General features: G+C 44.9%; 1 protein-coding gene across 6 annotated transcripts in view; it reads left to right on the top strand.

Moving 5' to 3' along the window:
- The window catches only part of SETX (senataxin), a 2,451,437-nt gene that overhangs the window by 2,178,636 nt on the left and 253,669 nt on the right, over positions 1-19,132 (top strand). The window contains exon 26 of one of the 6 annotated variants that reach the window (XM_044058412.1): positions 13,398-13,535. The exons of the other annotated variants lie outside the window; for them this stretch is intronic. Within the exon in view, the coding sequence (XP_043914347.1) occupies positions 13,398-13,413 (16 nt within the window). The 3' untranslated portion in view covers positions 13,414-13,535. Of the gene's footprint in view, positions 1-13,397; positions 13,536-19,132 lie in introns of those variants that run through there. 6 annotated transcript variants of the gene reach the window in all.

The following is a 19,132-nucleotide window of genomic DNA, read 5'->3' as shown; positions in this document are numbered from 1 at the left end:
GGATCTTAACTACACCATCATTGTCTTAGTGCCTCCTCCCCCAGTTTGGCTATGGTATTCTACCCATATGTTATGACTGCAGATGCATCCTTGAAGGACATAGTACAGTTTTGTACCTACCATAAATGTAGATGTCCGATAGGTATGCATCTGCAGTCAGGATTACCCACCCTCCTTCCCCTCTGTGGTATTCCTAGGGTACTTACCCCTCTCTTAGCTAGCTGGGGGAATCTATTATGGTGTATTTGTTTGTATGTATATATACTTTTTGTTTTCTACTGTTTGGAATTTGCTACTTTTATACAAATTTAGCCTTCCTTGAGGGCACCTGGCATCTGGGGCAAGAAACACTGAGGAAAATGGCGTCGGCTGATGCCTTTGTAACCCAGGAGCTATGACGTCGGGTGAAGTGCAACATCAGCCGAGGCCAGACCCAGACTTTGGAATCCGGCCGACCGAAGGGCTGCCTGAGGCAGGACAACCCATATGTTATGACTGCAGATGCATACCTATCGGACATCTACATTTATGGTAGGTACAAAACTGTACTTTGTGTACACTTACCATAAATGTAGATGTTCGAGTGTATTCACTGTTGCAGTTCAGGTTACCCACCCTCCACCCCCCCTTCTTCTGATGGAACCTATCTTTCCTTCTCTGATTTATACAACCTATGTGGTGTATTTGCTTGTAGATGAAGGTAAAGTTTATATTGGGGCATGTATTTTTATATACATATAAATTTTGGCTACCTTTTAGGGGGCACCTGAGATCTGGGGCAAGAAAAACTAAAGAAAATGGTGTCGGCTGCTTCTTTTATACCCCTGACAACCTGACGTCAGGGAAGGGGCGACAGGAGCCGACGCAGGACCCAGGACTTTGGAATTTAGGCCGACTGAGAGCAACCTGCCAGCAGGATTACCCAAATGTAATGACTGCAACAGTGAATACACTCGAACATCTACATTTATGGTAAGTGTACACAACTGTACTTTGCGTACTGCCGCTGTGCTGTTTTAATCCTTTGCAAGGTATCTCAGTTTCATTTTTCCCTTACCAGCACTCCTGTGTGAGGCCCTAGTCTACAGCTAATGTATTGATTTTATCCTGCCCTACTCACACCTATAGGTACTCTCCTCAGGTAGTACTCACTCTGCTGTCCCTGACCTATCTTCCACAGATTCAGATAACCTTGAAAGGACAATTTCTTATGGTTTCTCTACTAGTCTGGCTGATATGGGCATCCTGAGACAGTGTAGGAACTGCCTTATGTACACACACAACCTTCTACTACTACTACCACATAGGAACACATAATGTGAGAGATGCAATTACGATAAGAACGTTGAATCCTTGCTGTCTCAGTCACAAGCCAGTACATTTGGCACTGCGAAGGTTGTTTGCACAAACACTATGAATACCACACCTCTAACACCACCCACACCTGTACAACCCACTCCTACATATGCAGAGGCTGTCAACAAAAATATACCTAAACAAAAGAGACCTCTGAAGCAAAAACACACGCACATCACAACCCACACCACCAAGCATCACACATAGTACACACATCTGTGTCTCACAGCCTCTAAGGCCCAGCCACAGACCCAACATACTAGTCTTAGGAGACTATCGTGAGACACACAGATGTAACCTTCACAAGGCTAGACAAGAAGAAAGTCACTGTAAGTTGTTTGTCAAGTGCTAGAATCTGCCATATCACACACCCACACAAATTTCTTAACAACAGGTACTGTTATGACTCTTTCATAGTCCATGTTGGTGTGAATTACTTGAGATGTACCTCTCTGGACTGTATGAAGAGAGGCATGATTGAGTTTGCTGAATAATTTGTCTCAGGCAGGTATGTCCCTAGCCTGAAGCAGCATCCTGTCATCACATAGAATGATGCCTCAATACAAACAGAAAATGCTTAACTTTAACAATTGGCTTAGTTTCTGGTGTCATTCCAAGGGGATCCAGTACCTGAGAAGCTGGGAGACATGATTCACAGACCACATTCCTTTGCCAGAGATGGCAAAGGCTCTTGCCTTTCCCATAGTTCCTTTTTTAGGCAAAGTCATGAGCACAAAATTACCAACGTGAAAAATTCTTAACGAAATTTAAAGGTCATGCTGCTAAACTCTAGGTCTTGGCATGAAACTGTACTCATGTCAAGTATTCCTTACCCTGGAGGATGCTGACATTTGTGCAGTCACTGAAACCTGGTTCAAAGCTGCAGAGAGCACCCCAGCCTTACTAGGATACTTATTCTACCATACTTTCAGACCCCAAGCAAAGGGCTACAAAGGCAAAGACACACCTCTAGGCTGGTAAAATGGTATGACACACAGGAGACACTCCAAGTGCAGTTAACTGTTGACAAAACACCTATTCAAATCATAGCTAGCTACAGACCCCCAACCATGACTCAGGACACCCTCTCCACCTATCTGGACTTACTTGAATCCATCAAGATTCAACCCCCTACCCTGATCCTTGGTGACTTTAACTACCCAACCATAGAGCAGAAGACCTATTCTAGCCCAAAATAGAATGTCCAGAGATTCTGACTTAGTCAGTGCCAATGCATTGGATCAGCTGGTCGACACCCCTACGAGAGGTGAACATATCCTGGACCTGCTCCTAACCAACATGATGAGTAGCCATTTTACCACCCCTACAGTGTCATCATCTGTGGTAAGATCTGACCATAAAGCAATCACTTTTGAAGTCACCCCCCCCCCCCCAATCAGGATCAAACAAAAAAACTTTTCCAAAGCTGACTACAATATCCTCAGAGCAGGTATAAGCAGCTTCACAGCCACCGTCCCTTCAGTTGGAACTAGCACTAATGTCCAAGCCTACACCAAAAAAACAATATGAGCACCTACATACCCGTATGAACTCAGCAACACCTGACAGGACCAAATCATCTTCCTCAAGGAAGAGTAAACCTGTCTGGTGGACAGCAGCAGTTAACAAACTCTATAATAAAAGGAAAAAATTGCTGTCCAGGGCCAAGAAAGAGCAGGTGCCAAGTTGGAAGCAATCTCTCCTTTGTCTGAACAAGCAAATAAGGTCAATGGTGAAATCCTCTAAGGCTAACTTTGAGTCCAAATTGGCCACATCCATTAAGGACGGTCACAAGGCCTTCTTCACATACATACGCAATCTCAAAGGTCATACCCAAATCTGCTGTGAACTGGTGGTCAAGAGTACCACATGTACAAATGCCATAGATATAGCCAACCTGTTAGCAGATAGGTTCAGCGAAAACTTCACCTCCTGTCCCCCATCAATAAACCATGTCATCCCCAGCACCTGACCCCTCCCATCATCACCAGGGAGCAGGTCTTCAATGCCCTCTCAAAAAATAGATTCTCCATGGGACCCGATAACATACCTGGCTGTATCCTACATGAACTCAGGCATGAGCTCTCAGCTCCATTAGGCACCCTATTCAACTAAAGCCTGATCATTGCTTTTGTCCCAGCCAAATGGAGGACAGCCACTGTCATCCCTCTACACAAAGATATATTGTCCACTGACCCAGGCAATTGTAGGCCCATCAGCCCAACTAGCCTGATCTGCAAGGCCATGGAATGAATTATCATGGACTGTATAAACAAGGACATGGGGAACCTCCAAAAGCTTGACCCCACACAGTTTGGTTTTGTCAAAGGGAGATCATGCCTGTTAAACTTGGTTGACTGCTTCAAAACAGTCACCAAAGCCATGGACTAGGGAAAGACAGTTCACACCACCTACCTTGACTTAGCCAAAGCCTTTGACACTATTCCCCACTCTCCCAGCTAGGCATCAACCCATATGTTACCAGATGGGTAGCTAAATGGCTCACTGATAGAACCCACTCAGTCAAAATAGGGGAAGCCACCTCTAGTAGTAGACCCATAATGAGCAGTGTATCCCAAGGATTGGTCTTGGGGCCACCACTGTTTGGGATATGCTTTTCTGAGGTGCAAGCCAAAGCCAGTGGTCTCTGGCTGACCAAGTTTGCAGATGACTGCAAGCTGGGCACTGTCTTAAATTCCCCAAGTGATGTGAGCATCCTCCAAGAGGGCCTTACCCAAACTAATGACTGGTGCCAGAAGCATGACCTTAAACTGAATGCCAAGAAATGCATCATTATCCCCTTTGGGGAAAATGGCATCCCCATTAATCACATTAATAACATTGTACTAAGAACACAGTCATGAGGGACTTGGGCACCCAGGTTGATAGTAATCCTTCTTTTGACCACCACATTGCCTCCGTTGTATGGAAGGCTTTCTACATGGCCCGTCTCATAAATAAGGGTATTCCATCTAGGAACAAGGCAGTCATAACATCCCTGTACTCCTCCCATATCAGACCCATTATCGAGTACACTGCTCCCTTCGGCATGTACCTTCCCAAACACATGCAGCAGCTAGAGAGTTCACAGAGGTTCCTGACCAGAAAAATCCAGGGTCTCAAAACACCTATCCTATACAGATAGGCTAAAAGCCCTGTCCCTCTACTCAGTCTCATACAGACTGCTCAGAAGTGACCTGTTTTGGCATACAAGCCCATCTCAGGACCAGCCTTGATGGAGTTGCTGCATATCCATAAGTCAAACTCCACTTGCTCAACCTGTATTCAAGGCCTCAACCTGGTCTGTGACATTAATAGAACTTGTTGGCGGGATAGATTTGTATCCCAAAAGACTCTATCATCTGTGGAATAGACTACCTCTCCATTTCAAGCAGAGTACCTCTCTAGCCCTCTTTAACAGGAACCCGGATGACTGGATAGGAAACAGAAAATACATCCCTGGGATCCCACCTGTGTCCCTGCTGGACAGGGGAAACAGGTGCTGACTTTGTGGTAACATGGGCAAAATTCTTGGCTAGGCTTATAAAGGCCTCCAGGCCGATAGCCTAGTATCATCCTATGAACCTATGACAAAGATAAGGAAGTGCAATGTCCAGCAAGTAAAAATCTCTCTCATCAATCTAAACATGCAACTGAGAAAGCAAATCAAGTCTGTCAGTGCCAGATTTGATGATAAAAATAGCTTCCCAGGCCAAGGACAGTCACAAGGCTTTCTTCAGCTATGTCAGCAACCTCAAAGGCAATTGAGTGGAGCCACCTACATTGAGAAGGGAAATATAGCTAATCTATTGGCCTACAAATCTGGCTGCAGTTTACTGTCATTGTACTCCGCCCCCATCATACCAGTCACTGAGTACATTTCCCTCTTTGGTGTGTACCTGACAAGGCATGTGCAACAGCTGTAATGTCCACAGAGGTTCCTCACAAGAAGAATACAGGGCATAAACAAAATGTCCTATAAGGACTGCTTCAAAGTCCTATCCCTATACCCTGTCTCCTACAAACCTCTGAGAGGATATCTAAGTTTGGGCTATAAAATATTGTCAGATCCCACTTGGATGAACCTGCTGCTTATCTACAAAACAAATAACAGAATTGCCAATCTAGGGACATAAACCTCATCTGCAGCATAAATACAACATGTTGGAGGGACAAATATTTGTCTCAGAGACTGTTCCTTCCATGGAGCAGGCTTCCCATCCTTGTAAAGAAAGGTTCCTCCCTACTCCAGTTCAAGCATGACTTGGACCAGTGGATAAGGAATTGGAAATTTACCCCAGGTCTGGCACCTATGTCTCAAATAGACAAGAGGCAGCATGTAAATCCATGCCCACCCACGGTTGCATATACCCCTTAAAATCACGTTTAGGTACCAAAATCTGTCTGCTGTAGATAAGAAGCTTGGCTAGGCTTAAAAAGACCCATGGGATTGTTAGCCTATTATATACCCATGATCCTGTGTAGCCATGAGAACCCTTGGTCCCTCGATACTGAAGAAATTCTACCTGGAAAGTGGCTTTTACACTCTTATGAAAGTTCATGTTTTTTGACAAAAGTACTGTTTTTTTTGTTTGTTTTTTCAGACTGACCTTCTGATAACATAAGGATGTTCTTCGTGTTTCACTGTTGCAGTCATTACATGTGGGTTATCTGCTTGCAGGTAGCCCTCAGCCAGCCTGATTATCAAAGTCTTGGGTCCTGCATCTGTTGCTGTCTCTTCTTCCACGACGTCAGGTAGTCAAGGGTATAAAGCATGCAGCCAATGACATTACATCAGTCTTTCTTGCCGTGCGGTGCTCGAAGCAAAAGCAGTTTGCAAGTGCCGGTCGGCCGACTTCTGAAATTTTCTTTTTCGAGTTTCAGAACCGAAGTCTTCAAAAAAGCTAAGTACCCCGTTTGGGATCTTTTTTCTTGCTCTAAACCGATGTCACTAAAAGTTAACAATTGTATTACTTGTGGAAAGCAATTACCTCATAAAGATTTTCATTCGTACTGCATTCCTTGCTTAGGCCCAGACCACGATGTCCCTCGCTGTCGGTTTTGTGCCTTATTAAATCCTCATACTATTCGTCGTCTGTTCATTTTCGCATCTAACTATTTCAGTACTCAGTTTAATTATCCAGAAATGGCTTTGTTAAGCCATTCGACTACAGACATTCCGAAAAAACTTAAAGATAAAGACAGAGACAGACCGCATAGGTCCAAAGCTGCCAACGACGCTTCTGTTAAGCTAGTCGCCAGTTCATCGGTACTCAGTGAGGCGCTTTCGCAGCCCCTGATAGCCGCCACTGCAGATTCGCAGGCCTCTTCTGAGACCCATTCGGAGTCCGGTGTGCCGCGAGATGTTTCTTCGACTATGGAACCTGCAGATGTCTCTACCTTGGATGGGTCTGGAGCCGCTGTTCAGGCACCGGCTTCTGAGGGTGTATTCAGGCCTACTGACTTACATCTCAAACCGACGCCATCTTCTTCTTCAAGGCCTAAAACTCGAACCATGCCTAGAAAACAGACGTCCAAACCGCATGGTCAGGCCCATATGCCTAAAAAACAAATGGTAAGAATGGCTGAAGACCTTATTACTCTAATTAGGGGAAGCCACCGTTCTCCCTCTAAGAGACCTAGAACCAATTTTCCTTCTGATTCTTCTGATCAGGATTCTGAAATTTCTGATGTCCTTCAAGGATGCATCTGCAGTCATCACATATGGGTTGTCCTGCCTCAGGCAGCCCTTCGGTCAGCCGGATTCCAAAGTCTGGGTCCGGCGTCGGCTGATGTCGCCCTCTCCTCAACGTCAGAGCGCCTGGGTTATAAAAGCGTCAGCCGACGCCATCTTCCCCAGTCTTTCTTGCCGCGTGGTGCCCGAAGCAGTTCGCAAGTGCCGGTCGGCCAGCTCCTGTAATTCAGCTACCGAAGACTTCAAAAGCTAAGTACCCCGTTGGGGACTCTTTCTTGCCTCAGCCGATGTCAGATAAAGTTAATAATTGCTTATCTTGTGGGAAACAAATACCTCATAAGGATTTCCACTCTTACTGCCTCCCCTGCCTAGGCCCAGACCACGACGTCTCGGCCTGTTCAGCCTGTGCTTCCTTCAACCGACGCACTCTTAGACATCGGGCGGAGTTTACAGAGGAAGTTTTTGGGGCTAATTTTTCATACAATATGCCGTCGGAGACTCCGACTTCACATTTAACAAAGAAACGGTAGGATAAGGACCGACACACGCGGGCCGCGGTTTCGGCTGAAACCACGGCCAGGCCTACCGCGAGTCTCTCGGTCTCGGCTGAAACCGAGTCCTTGGTACTTCCGACCGCCGAAACTGCTCAACCGACAACCTTGGCCCCGGAGGCCCCTGCTGAGTCGGTTATTGAATTTCCTTCAGAAACTGGCGTCTTGGAAACTTCCGACACCATTTCTCTAGACAAAACTACACCAGCACGTGGTGCAGCTAGGCCTCCTGCATCCATGTCCATAAAGGCTTTCACCAGGGCTAAAGCTGCTAAACATACAAAAGCTATGCCTCCCAGGGTTATTCCTCAGGGACCCTCTACCAGTTCACAGATTCTTACTCTAGCAGAGGACCTTATCTCCTTAATTAGGGGCTCTCAACCCCATCCGGACAGGGGCTCTCAACCCCTCTAGACAAAGGCCCAGGGTTGAGCCCTCTGACCCCACTCCTCAGAGGAGGCCTCTGATGGCTCTGCTCTCTCGGACTACCAGGAGGAGGCTTTTTCGGCCTACGAGGATTCTGATGCAGAGGAATCAATCCCCTCGGCCTCCCCTCCTGAAGAACTATCCTTTGGGGAGACCCTTCACACTATGAGAGAGCATTTCAAATGGCAGGGCCAGGAATTCTCTGATTCCAGGAAAAGATTAAGAACTTTTCTGCATTTACCTCAGCATAGACCTTTGGCTATACCTCCTGTTTTGACTGTCATTGATGATGTGTACTCTCAGTCTAGCATAACCCCTGACACTCTTCCTCCGGCCCCTGCCAAACCCGATAGGTACTACAGGGTCCCGGACTCGCATCTTTTTCTTTACAAGGCCCACTCTGCTGATCCAGAAACTATTTCCCAGGGCCCTAAAGGGGTTGCAGCTTCCACTACTAAGAATCCACTCCCCTCTGAAAGGGAGTCCAGGGCTTTAGAGAGATGGGGTAAAAAAGTGTATACTTCTGCTACTCTTTCTGTGAGGACATTAAATTGTCAATTTCATATGATACAGTACCAAGAGTATTTGTTAGATAAATTGCATAAGAAGCTGTCTTCACCTGAACCCCTAGACCGCAAATCACTTCAGGATCTGGTACATAACTTCCAGCAGGTTAGCAACCATTTCTTACAGTGTGGTTATGATGCATTGGAAGCTTCATGTAGGTCAGCTATGACAGGTGCAGTCATAGTAGGCATGCTTGGCTGAAGGAACAGTCTCTGCCAGACCATGTTAAAGCTAAGCTTCTGGATGCTCCACTGGAAAAGCAAAAGTTATTTGGCTCCACTGCTCAGGAGGTCTTAAAGAAATTTGAGGAAAAGGCAAAATCTGTACAAACAGTCAAAGATTTTCTACAAGTCCAACCACCAAGATTCAGCAGAAATTGGCCTACCAATAATTGGTCCTTTCCGGACACAGAAAGATTTCAGAGAGGCAAGAACAGGCGTGCCAGAGGTAGAGGGCAAGCTAGAGGCTCTTACAGAGGACGTCAATGGCAGCCTCCCAACCAGAGAGGTAGTGCAGGACCTACAACTGCTGCACAAGGACAGACTCAATGACTTTGCTTTGACTCCGCCAACCAGGGCTCAATTAGAAGCACCTTTGGGCGGAAAGCTTTCCTTATTTTCAGAAAATTGGCACAGTATTACAAGAGACAAATGGACACTGCAAATAATAGACAAAGGATACAGGTTCCATTTTCACACATTGCCAAAAAGAAAAGGCATGCCAGTCCTGCCACCAAATCAAAGGGCAGAGGCTTTGAAACAAAAAACAAAGTTTTGGCCTTACTACCCCTCAAGAAAGTCCAGGCCAGACTTGTTCTTCAACTGCTAGGATCAATGGCGGCTACCATCATGATAGTACCACTAGCCAGGCTACATATGCGGATCCTCCAATGGCTTCTGTCGGTCCAGTGGTCCTTTCAGGAATTCCCTCTGTCTCATCCGATTCTTATCACAGAACAATGCCGACAGGACCTACGTTGGTGGCTTCATTCACCCAATCTGGACAAAGGGAGCCCCCTGACTCCCTTGTCTCCTACCGCCACAGTGACCATGGATGCTTCCGACATAGGGTGGGGGGGCATTATCTTGGCAGAACGGTCCAAGGCACGTGGCAGGACCACGAGGTACACTTGCACATCAATGTCCTAGAGATGAGGGCAGTGCTATTAGTGTTGCAAGCACTTCAGAGCTCTCTTCCCAAGGGAACGATTGCTATTCTTTCCGACAGCATGTCAGTCATGTGGTAACTGAACAAGCAGAGAGGAACCAAGTCCTATCCCCTCTGCAGAGAGGCCATGAGAATGTGGAACTGGGCGGTGTCCTCCCAACGTTTTCTAGTGGCAACGCACATTCCGGGGAAGTCCAATGTGATAGCAGACAGGCTAAGCAGAGCTATTTTGATGCCTCACGAGTGGTCCCTGAACGACCGAGTTGCAACTCAGATCTTCTCCAGGTGGAGTCAACCTGGCTGTGATCTGTTTGCCAGTCCCCTGAATGCCAAGTGCAGCAGGTACTTCACTCTGATCTCCCTCAGGGGGAGTCACCCAGGGACTCTCTAGTCCACGATTGGCCCTCCCGGTCTGCTTTATGTCTTTCCTCCGTTTCCTCTATTGCCAAGAGTCATTCAGAAGGCAACTTCTTTGGGAAGCAGGATGATTCTAATCGCACCACACTGGCCCCGTCAAGTTTGGTTTCTTTTTCTTCAGAAGTACACAGTGGATGGCCCTTGGACTCTGGACCCAGCTCCAGACCCATTGACTCCTCTGTCGGGGCAGTTCCATCCATCATTTCGAATCCTCAGGTTGACAGCTTGGCTTCTCCACTTCCATCCTTAGTCAGACTACACTCTTTTTCGCCGGAGGTGGTACATATCCTGTCTTCCTCCCACAAGTCATCCACTAAAAAAATATACTCTAGCAAATGGAGGAGATTTACTATTTGGGCTCAAGCACATAATCTAGACCCCTTCACAGCCCCCTTGTCTGCGGTCTTAGATTTTTTGGCTATGCTCTTCAGACAGGGTTCCGTTCCCTCTACCATTGAGGTACAGCTGGCGGCCATCTCTAATTTCCACGTTTCATATGAGCCTTCGCTTATGGGCCATAAACTTTGTAAAGCCTTCCTGAAAGGAGCCTGGTTACTTCGTCCCCCAGTAGCACAACCAGTCTTGCCATGGGATTTAAACTTGGTGCTTCAAACCATAACTTCTGCTCTCTTTGAGCCGGCTGCCACTTGTGAATTAAAATTTTTGTCTTGGAAGACAGCTTTTCTGGTTGCCATTACTTCGGCCAGGAAGGTATCAGAGCTTCAAGCCCTTTCCATTAAAAGCCCCTATTTGATCTTCCATAAGGATAGGGTTTCCTTGAGACTCAACCCTTTCTTCCTAAGCTGTCTTCCACCTTTTGTCTTCATCAATCCATTGAGTTGCCAGTTTTCTTTCCAAAATTTTCAAACAAAGCGGAGTTCAAATTTCACCAGCTGGATGTACATAGACAGCTAAGGTTTTATTTGCATAGGACGAAACTCCATAGGAAATCGGATCAGCTGATTGTGTCCTTTTCAGAGAACAAGAAGGGTAGCCCTGTGACTAAGAGTACTATTGCTAGGTGGATTACGGACTGTATTTCTTTTATTTACGAATCAGCAGACAGAGTTTTACCTTTCCCGGTTAAGGCTCATTCTACCAGGGCTATGGCTGCCTCAGTAGCTTATCATGCTAGACTCTCGTTAGATGACATCTGTGCTGCGGCCACCTGGACCTCTCCACACACCTTTATTTCTCATTACAAGCTGGACGTGGGTCTAGAGGCCGGGCTTCCTTTGGTTCCACGGTGCTCAGGAGTATTTTTCCGTGAGCCTCCCAGGATATAGGTGCTAGGGACGCTGTCCCATCAGTAATGAATGTAGGCGAGATAGGACCACGTTACATCAATTAGTTATGTACTTACCATAACGATAGATGTATGTGGTCCATCTCGCCTACATTCTTACGTACCCACCCACCTTCCCCCTTCCTGGTGGACTTGGAGGAAATTACGTTCTTAGACCCTTCTGAGGATGTTATTTTTTCTCTCTTCTTGCTTGTGTTATTTTCTGTGAGGTTGTGTATGTAACACTGTTATATGGTTGGCAAACAAAATCTGGGGTTTGGGCGTGGTGCATCTTGGGATACTGGGTTATCCCAGCCAATTAGAGACTTTGTGCTAGTAACTATCGGCCGAGTCGGAGCTGATTCTCGGCTCTGAGCCCGTCAGTAATGAATGTAGGCGAGATGGACCACATACATCTATCGTTATGGTAAGTACATAACTAATTGTTTCTCAATCTGTATTGTTAATGTGTCATTTGGGGGAACCACCTCCCCAAAGAGGGCAAGACATTTATTCCAGGTTTTTTTCTGTTCCCTTCAGAATACAACTTTCTAAGACCACCCCTGGACTTTTCAAACCTTAGTTTGTTGTGCAGGTAAAGTTCAGAATGGTGATTGTATTAAAAGTGCAACCATCTTACATGGAGTCCTGGAACTCAATTTTGCAAATTGATTTCTCAGAGAGGAGGCAAGGAGGTCTTCTTGAGGAACTCTCCACAGACAGATCAAATCTTGGAAACACCACCAATCTGGTTTCCATTCCTGATTGTCTGCACTGTTCCTGCTCAACTTGTCTAAACACAGTTTTGCTCTGAAAGATTAAAGGATGCTTGTATAGTGAGATTGTGCTGCGAAGCTATATCCCAAGCTAACATTAATGGGCATGGGGGTACAACTTGGTTCCCACTGGATTGTAGGTGTACCACATGACAGTGGTATTGCCTGTAACCACTTGAAGAGGTCTTGAGGGCCAAAGATTATTCAGAAAATTGAGTGCCTTGATCAGGGCAAGCCGGCCCTTAATATTTATTTGACTGAGTTTGCCCTTGGTGTCCCACACCCCCACCCCTGCACTTTTATCCTTCCTGAAACTACTCTAAGCATAGTTCAAAGTGTCTGTGTTGATGCCTTTGGAGCAGAAAGGAAGAAGGGGAAATTTGAATTTAGTGATATCACTTGTCCCTACCAAAATATTTCTCTTCTGACAAACTCCAGCACTAGGGTCTGAAAAGATAAAGGGTGTTGAGAACAAGGAGATTTCAGATACATTGAGTCTTTCTCTACATGTAGAGTCTTGCCAGGGGTATCATGAGAATCGTCGATGCCGTGAAACCCAGAATTCTGAGGTACTCCCTCACAGTGACTGAAGTCTGAGTGAAAAACCCTAGAAATAGATGTAAGTAAAGATCTAGTGTTTTTCTTGTGGAAGAAAAGCTTTTTGAACTGAGGTGTCTAGTTGACATCTTAGGGACACAATCATGTATGAGGGAGTCAAGAAACACTTTTGAATATTCTTTTGGAATTCCAGCTTTTGCAAAAAAGAGGCAGAGATTCCTGACATTTTGAAAAAGACTCTGCAGAGGTAAGCAAGTCATCTGAATATGGAAAAATGTGGATACCATGTATTCTGAAATGAGCTGTAACTGAAGCTAGACACTTTTTGAACACTCTTGGAGCAGTGAATAGCCCATAGGATAAGGCAGAGAATTGATAATGTGATCCTGTTGCATGCAACCTTAAGAAACTTCTGAAGTCTGGATGGATAGAGATGTGATGATAGCCATCTTTTAATTCTAGTGTTACCAGGAAATTTGAAAGAGGAAGATTTAACAGGTGGTAAAGTAACATCATTTTGAATTTCGGCACTATCACAAACATGTTTAATAAAGAAAGATCCAGAACTGGTCTGTAAGCATTTTTTTCTTTGGCACTAGGAACATCATTGAATAAAACTACTTCCCTACCTTGGAAGGAAGAACTGGTTCTATCACTTCTTGGGGGGACAGCATGTGATGAAGATACAGTAGAAATAAGAGGCTGATGTGGAGGAAGAGGAATGACTACCTGGAAAGGAGGAATTTCTTCCCACTGCCATCTGTAACCTTAATTAATCATTTTAATATACAATTTGTCTGAAGCAATCTGTTGCCAAAGAGAAAAATGGAGATTCAGACTTTCAGGAAGAGAAAAGGGGCCTGGGTGGTAGGGGGTTACACGGTCTCTTGAATTCAGACTTGTTGGACCGTCCTTGGTTTTAGGAAGTTTGACTTCTTTTTGTAAACTCCTTGCCATTTGTTCTTACATGTCTATTTACCTGAATTCTGTTGAGACTGTTTATTGTGTGTGTGTGTGTGTGTGTGTGTGTGTGTGTGTGTGTGTGTTTGCCTGCATTGGATGAGGAGAAACAAAATCCTTTGGGCAGATTGTAAAATGAGGGCTGAAAATCTTAAGATATTCCCTGAATCAGCTTGCCCTTTTCGTCACACTTTTTCATTACCTCTGCAGCAGAGGAGTCAAACACTAAATCTTTATCCAAGGGAGGATTTAAAATCTCATTTTTTCCTCATCATCTGGGAGGTTCTGAGAATCTAGCCCAAAAAACCTCCTGAAAACAGTACTAATGGTCATAGCCATGGAAGAATTACCAACAGAGTCATACACACACTGCAGACGATGAGTAGTAACCTGTGTAGTAGAATACATTGTTATTTAAAGCAGTTTTTTCTTCAAAAGAAGAAACTGTGGATGTAACATTCCTCATACTTTCACAATATGATAGAACAAACTTTAACATATGAGCCTGACAATATAAAGTTGTAGAAGTTTACACTTTTTTCCGCATACAGATCAGTAATTTCCCCATCCTTATTAGGATTTAAATTAACTAAATGCTTAGCAGTAGTGGGATCAACTAAAGTTATAGCTGCTGGGTCAGCTTTGGGAATAGTGTATAAAAATTTCAAAGACTGAGGAGCTTTATACATCATATCTGCCTTTTTAGGAACATCTGGACGACTATCAGGGAAATTGCAGTCAGTAAAACACACATCCTCTAAAGTAGACAGGACCGGATAAATGAGTGTAGGTTCTGGAAAATCCTTCTGTAACAGCTTATATTTTCTAAAGGACTAAGAAACCTCAGTGATGTCCTTCCATATCACTGTTGCAGTATTCATAACCTATGGGATCTCCCAACGTCTGGTCAGTATACAAAAGCCTTTACTTATTACCAGTGTTGTATGTCGGATGTATGCTCCCCCATGTCAGTGTAGGGTGTAAAGGTAACCTATGGATCTTGAACACTCAGAAGAATTTCTTTTCTGCCAGTCTGAATGCCATAGCTGAACATCAATCTGAACACTTTTCATTTTAGCTAGTTGCACTTAGCCGCTTTCAAATAAATACCCCTTTGGGGTTGCTTTTCTTTCCCTTTAACTAGTATTTTGAGAGTTCATGTCATCCAAGAAAGACCGATTTCAGTGTGGGAGGCAGATGCCCCATAAGGATCATAATGCCTCTAGACACTTCTCACGACCACATTCAGTGCTGTATTTGTCAGGCATTTATGCTGAAGACATTTCACAGCCATCTGTCTTCACTTTCCATTTATCTTGCGAACCAGTGTCTCAAGTTATTACCCCAGAGTACCGTGGTCAAATCCATCTGCCCCAAGGTACAGCTGCCACTGTAGAAAAAGCCCAAGAAATCTAGGTCTGATACTGCTGCTGTCCAACCTCCACCAGATTTTTCTGTCAAGGTGGATGATAACCCTAAAGAACACCAAGTATTGATGTTCATTCATCCTGCACGAGCCTATCAAAGTCTGGCACGGAAATGACTTCTCGAACACCCCCTGAGGCTCATTAGATGTCCACAGCAGACGATGGGGGGGGGGGACCATAGCTGATTATATCCAAGAAGTGTAGGAGGATTTTCCAGATCTTAGTTACCGAGGAGGTTCCTGGTACCCTGATTGAGTCTAGGCAGGGTATAGAGCCGCAGAGGTATGTTCCCTTTAAGAAAAGACACAAAACTAAATATATTTCCCACACCTCTAAGGATCCTCAAAAGGAATGTACAGTATGTATTTGTGAAGGATGTTGTTACATGAGGTGTATGGTGAAGATTGTAGACAAAGTTTGAGGCTGCCTCATAATGGCACATAGAGTTTTAAAGCAGTTGTTAACAGGTACAGTGATATATAATTCTGAAGAAAATGAAATTATTTTTCCCACATGATGAAGTCTTGAAATAAATTCCATGATTTTTAAGTGCAGTTTCCTTTCATTATTGTGATTTAATTGTAATTGTGTTATGCATCTTGATATGTGGAAAATTTAAAAAATATTCCGTGAACAGAACACTCTGTAAGTAAGCGACAGTGTTATAAATACTAGGAAATATGAAAAGAAATAAAAATTAAGATGAATGAATTCTGTGGCCAAATTCCATGAATGTCCATGGGGGGAGGGGGGGTTAATAAAGTCTACATGTTTTTTCCATGTAGGCATCGCACTGCGCTGCTAACACATCTGCAAAAGTTTTTAGATTCAGTAAGCACCGCTCACGAGCGTGCCAACACTGAAACTTCTGTGGCATGCAAATCACCTCCTAAGCAGTTGAATCTCTTGCAAATGAGACAAGTAAAGCGATCCAGCAAGCAGAAAGCCAGCTCTGCAGTCCCTATGTCAGTGTCCATAGTGTGCATGGAAAAATTCCGTGTACAGGAATATAGACAGACAAAAGAGGCTTTAAAAATGTAGATGGATGGAAATGGCATACCATGTACAGATATGAACAAAACTATCTTTATCTCTCTGACAAATTAAAGGAAATAAGTTAAATTAAATTATTTTTTTTTAATAATCTGAGCATGTTTGCGCGATGAGCCGCAGCACACAAACATGCTTTATTAAAAAAAAAATTGGAAAAAACAAAATTAATATGTGACAGAAATGTATTACATGATCCTATGTGGTGTACCTGCAATGGTGCATTGGTGCTATTGCTAACGTGGTAGGGTTTTGAAGCGTGCAATTTCCAGGCTTTGAGCACAAATCCCTATGCAAATGAGGTGGAGTTACTGAATAGCATAAAGGGGTAATTGTGTCCGCATATCCCCTTTGTATAGGCAGAGAATCATGCTGATGTTTACGGAGGAGGTAGCTGACATCAGGGGAGGATGTGTCCAATGACTTTTAAGCTTATTTCAGCCTCTGCATGGTGTGCCACCGTGCTGAGCATATCCTTGAAGGTGAGTTTGTGCACTCACTTCTAAATGTGTTTCAGCGTGTTTGCATGGTGCGCCACAATGCTGAGCGTGGAAGTCTGGGATGGGGTTGTACACTGATTGCTAAGCTGTTTACCTGCGGGGCGCACATTTTATGGCGCACCACAGTGCTAAGTAAGCCAGTGACATATTAATTAGTTTTGTCCTCTCTTTAACTTAAACTAGAGCCATTAAATGATGTTAATGATATACTAGGCAGGTGGAATGCATCATAGATAGTCAATCACACACTCAGCACCAACAGCAGAGCACTATAAAGCATCTAATTTCCCCCCCATACTCTGCACCATTTTAGCACAAACTTGGGAATTTTAACTGAGAGAATGCTAGGGGCTGCTGCAGGTCTGCTACATTTGTATGTGCTAGATGCTGAAGTCGCTACTGCTGCTGACAGTAGGCCTAGACAGGGAAGGAGAAGAGTGTTCAGACACAAGGTAACCTTCCAGGAGCTACATGAGTTGGAGATTGTAGGGCCCTACAGGATGGACAGAAACATACTAGAACTCACTGAGCTGTGCTGCCCTCAACTCAGACCTAGAGCTAACAGAAGAGAACTCATCCCAGTGGAAACAAAGGTATGTGTAGCCCATAGGATACTAGCTGCAGGGACTTTTCAAAGACAGACTGGGGATATGATGGGGTCTCACAGGCATCTGCTTCCACGGTAATCCCCAATTCCTGGATGTCATGCTACCACATGCCAGTGAGCACTTTTATTTTCCACTCACTGCTGAGGCGAGGGCCAGCAATATGCAATACTTCTACCGTGTAGCACGCTACTATGAGCTACTGGGTGCCATAGATTGCACTGTTGTACACATCGTCATCACCTGGTGAGGAGGGTAGAATCTATGTCAACCGCAAGGAATACCACTCCAACTGCCAGGTCATGTGCAGTGCCCAGGGGATTGTCATGAATTTGTGTGTACTGGCAGCTCTGGCAGTTATCAAAACTCCCATATCCGGCATGCATCACAGCTGTACCAGATGTTTGCTAGGGGGGACATCCCATATGGCCATTTACTGGGGGATGCTGGCTATGAACTGGAACCGTGGATGATGACACCCATCAGAAATGCACACACACCCACTGAAGAATGCCATAATAAGGCACACACAGAAACTAGGAACATCATAGTGTGTGTTTGGGCTTCTGAAGTCACAGTTTTGGTGCCTCGATATACCTGAAGGAGCCTTGCAGTACTCTCCAGCCGTGTGTGCCCATATGTTCACAGTGTGTGCCATGCTACACAGTGTGATCCTGCAGAAACAGCTGTACATGGTGATGGGAAGTGGTGTTAGCCTCAATGTAGCCATGATTGTGTGTGAGCCTGTTAGAGCATTTTACATCATGTTATGGAACCGTAGGATGTTTGAACTTCACTGGCAGAATGGCCATACAGCTCTCTCAGTCGTAGACATTTTTAGCCATAGTTACAGGATCAGCACATATTGCCCCAGTTCAAGAGGGACACAGGCAGACACCCTGTGTTGAGATAACGGCTGCCCAGCCAGTCATACACATGGCATGTGGTTTAGGTGCACTGAGGTGCTGTGTGTGCCATTAGGCAGGGTTCTATTTCTTCCCACATTATTTACTTTCCTGGACCCCTGTCTAGCAGGGTGACTGACGTGATCCCTGGGGTGAATTTCCTTTCTCCCATCCAATCATCAAGGTTCCTCTTGAAGAGGTATAAAGAGGCACTCTGCTTGACATGTATGGGCAATCTATTCCAGAGTCTGGGGAGTCTCTGGGTCAGGAACCTATCCCTCCAGCATGTTTTGTTTATTGTGATGACAAGGTTTAGATCCCTGGAGCGTGTAGCTCTGAGGGATTGGGATTTCTTTAAGTGTAGCATGTCCAACAGCTCTGGGTTTGACATGGCCTTGTATGTTAAGCAGAGATCGCCTCTGAGTAGACGATATGCAACAGAGTATAGCTGGAGTTTTTTAAGGCGGTCAGCGTAAGGCATCTGCTTTAGGCCTGTGATTCTTTTAGTGAGGTATTTCTGAGGCCTTTCCAGTTGTTGCAGATGTCTTGAGAGGTACATACCAAATGGGGCGTTGTATTCTGTAATGGGTCTAATGAGGGATGAGTACAGTGGGACAATGACCTCCTTTTTTCTGGATGAAAACCCCTTCGTGATGAGGTGTGCCACATAGAAGGATTTCCTGACTGTTGTGGCGAAGTGGTTATCGAAGGTGAGACCACTGTCCACCTGTGTCCCTAAGTCTCTTATCACACTTTCTGTGTTTAGTGTACTGCCACCTATATGGTAATTCATGGATACATGTTTTTTCCCAAAGGGGATAACAATACATTTCTTGGCATTGAGCTTGAGCCCATGGCTCTGGCACCAAGCATCTGTTTCTGTAAGG

Source organism: Protopterus annectens, chromosome 16.part0 (assembly GCF_019279795.1).
Source record: "Protopterus annectens isolate FY-2018-M chromosome 16.part0, PAN1.0, whole genome shotgun sequence".
Classification (NCBI taxonomy): Eukaryota; Metazoa; Chordata; order Ceratodontiformes; family Protopteridae; genus Protopterus; species Protopterus annectens.
This window is presented reverse-complemented; position numbering and strand designations above follow the sequence as displayed.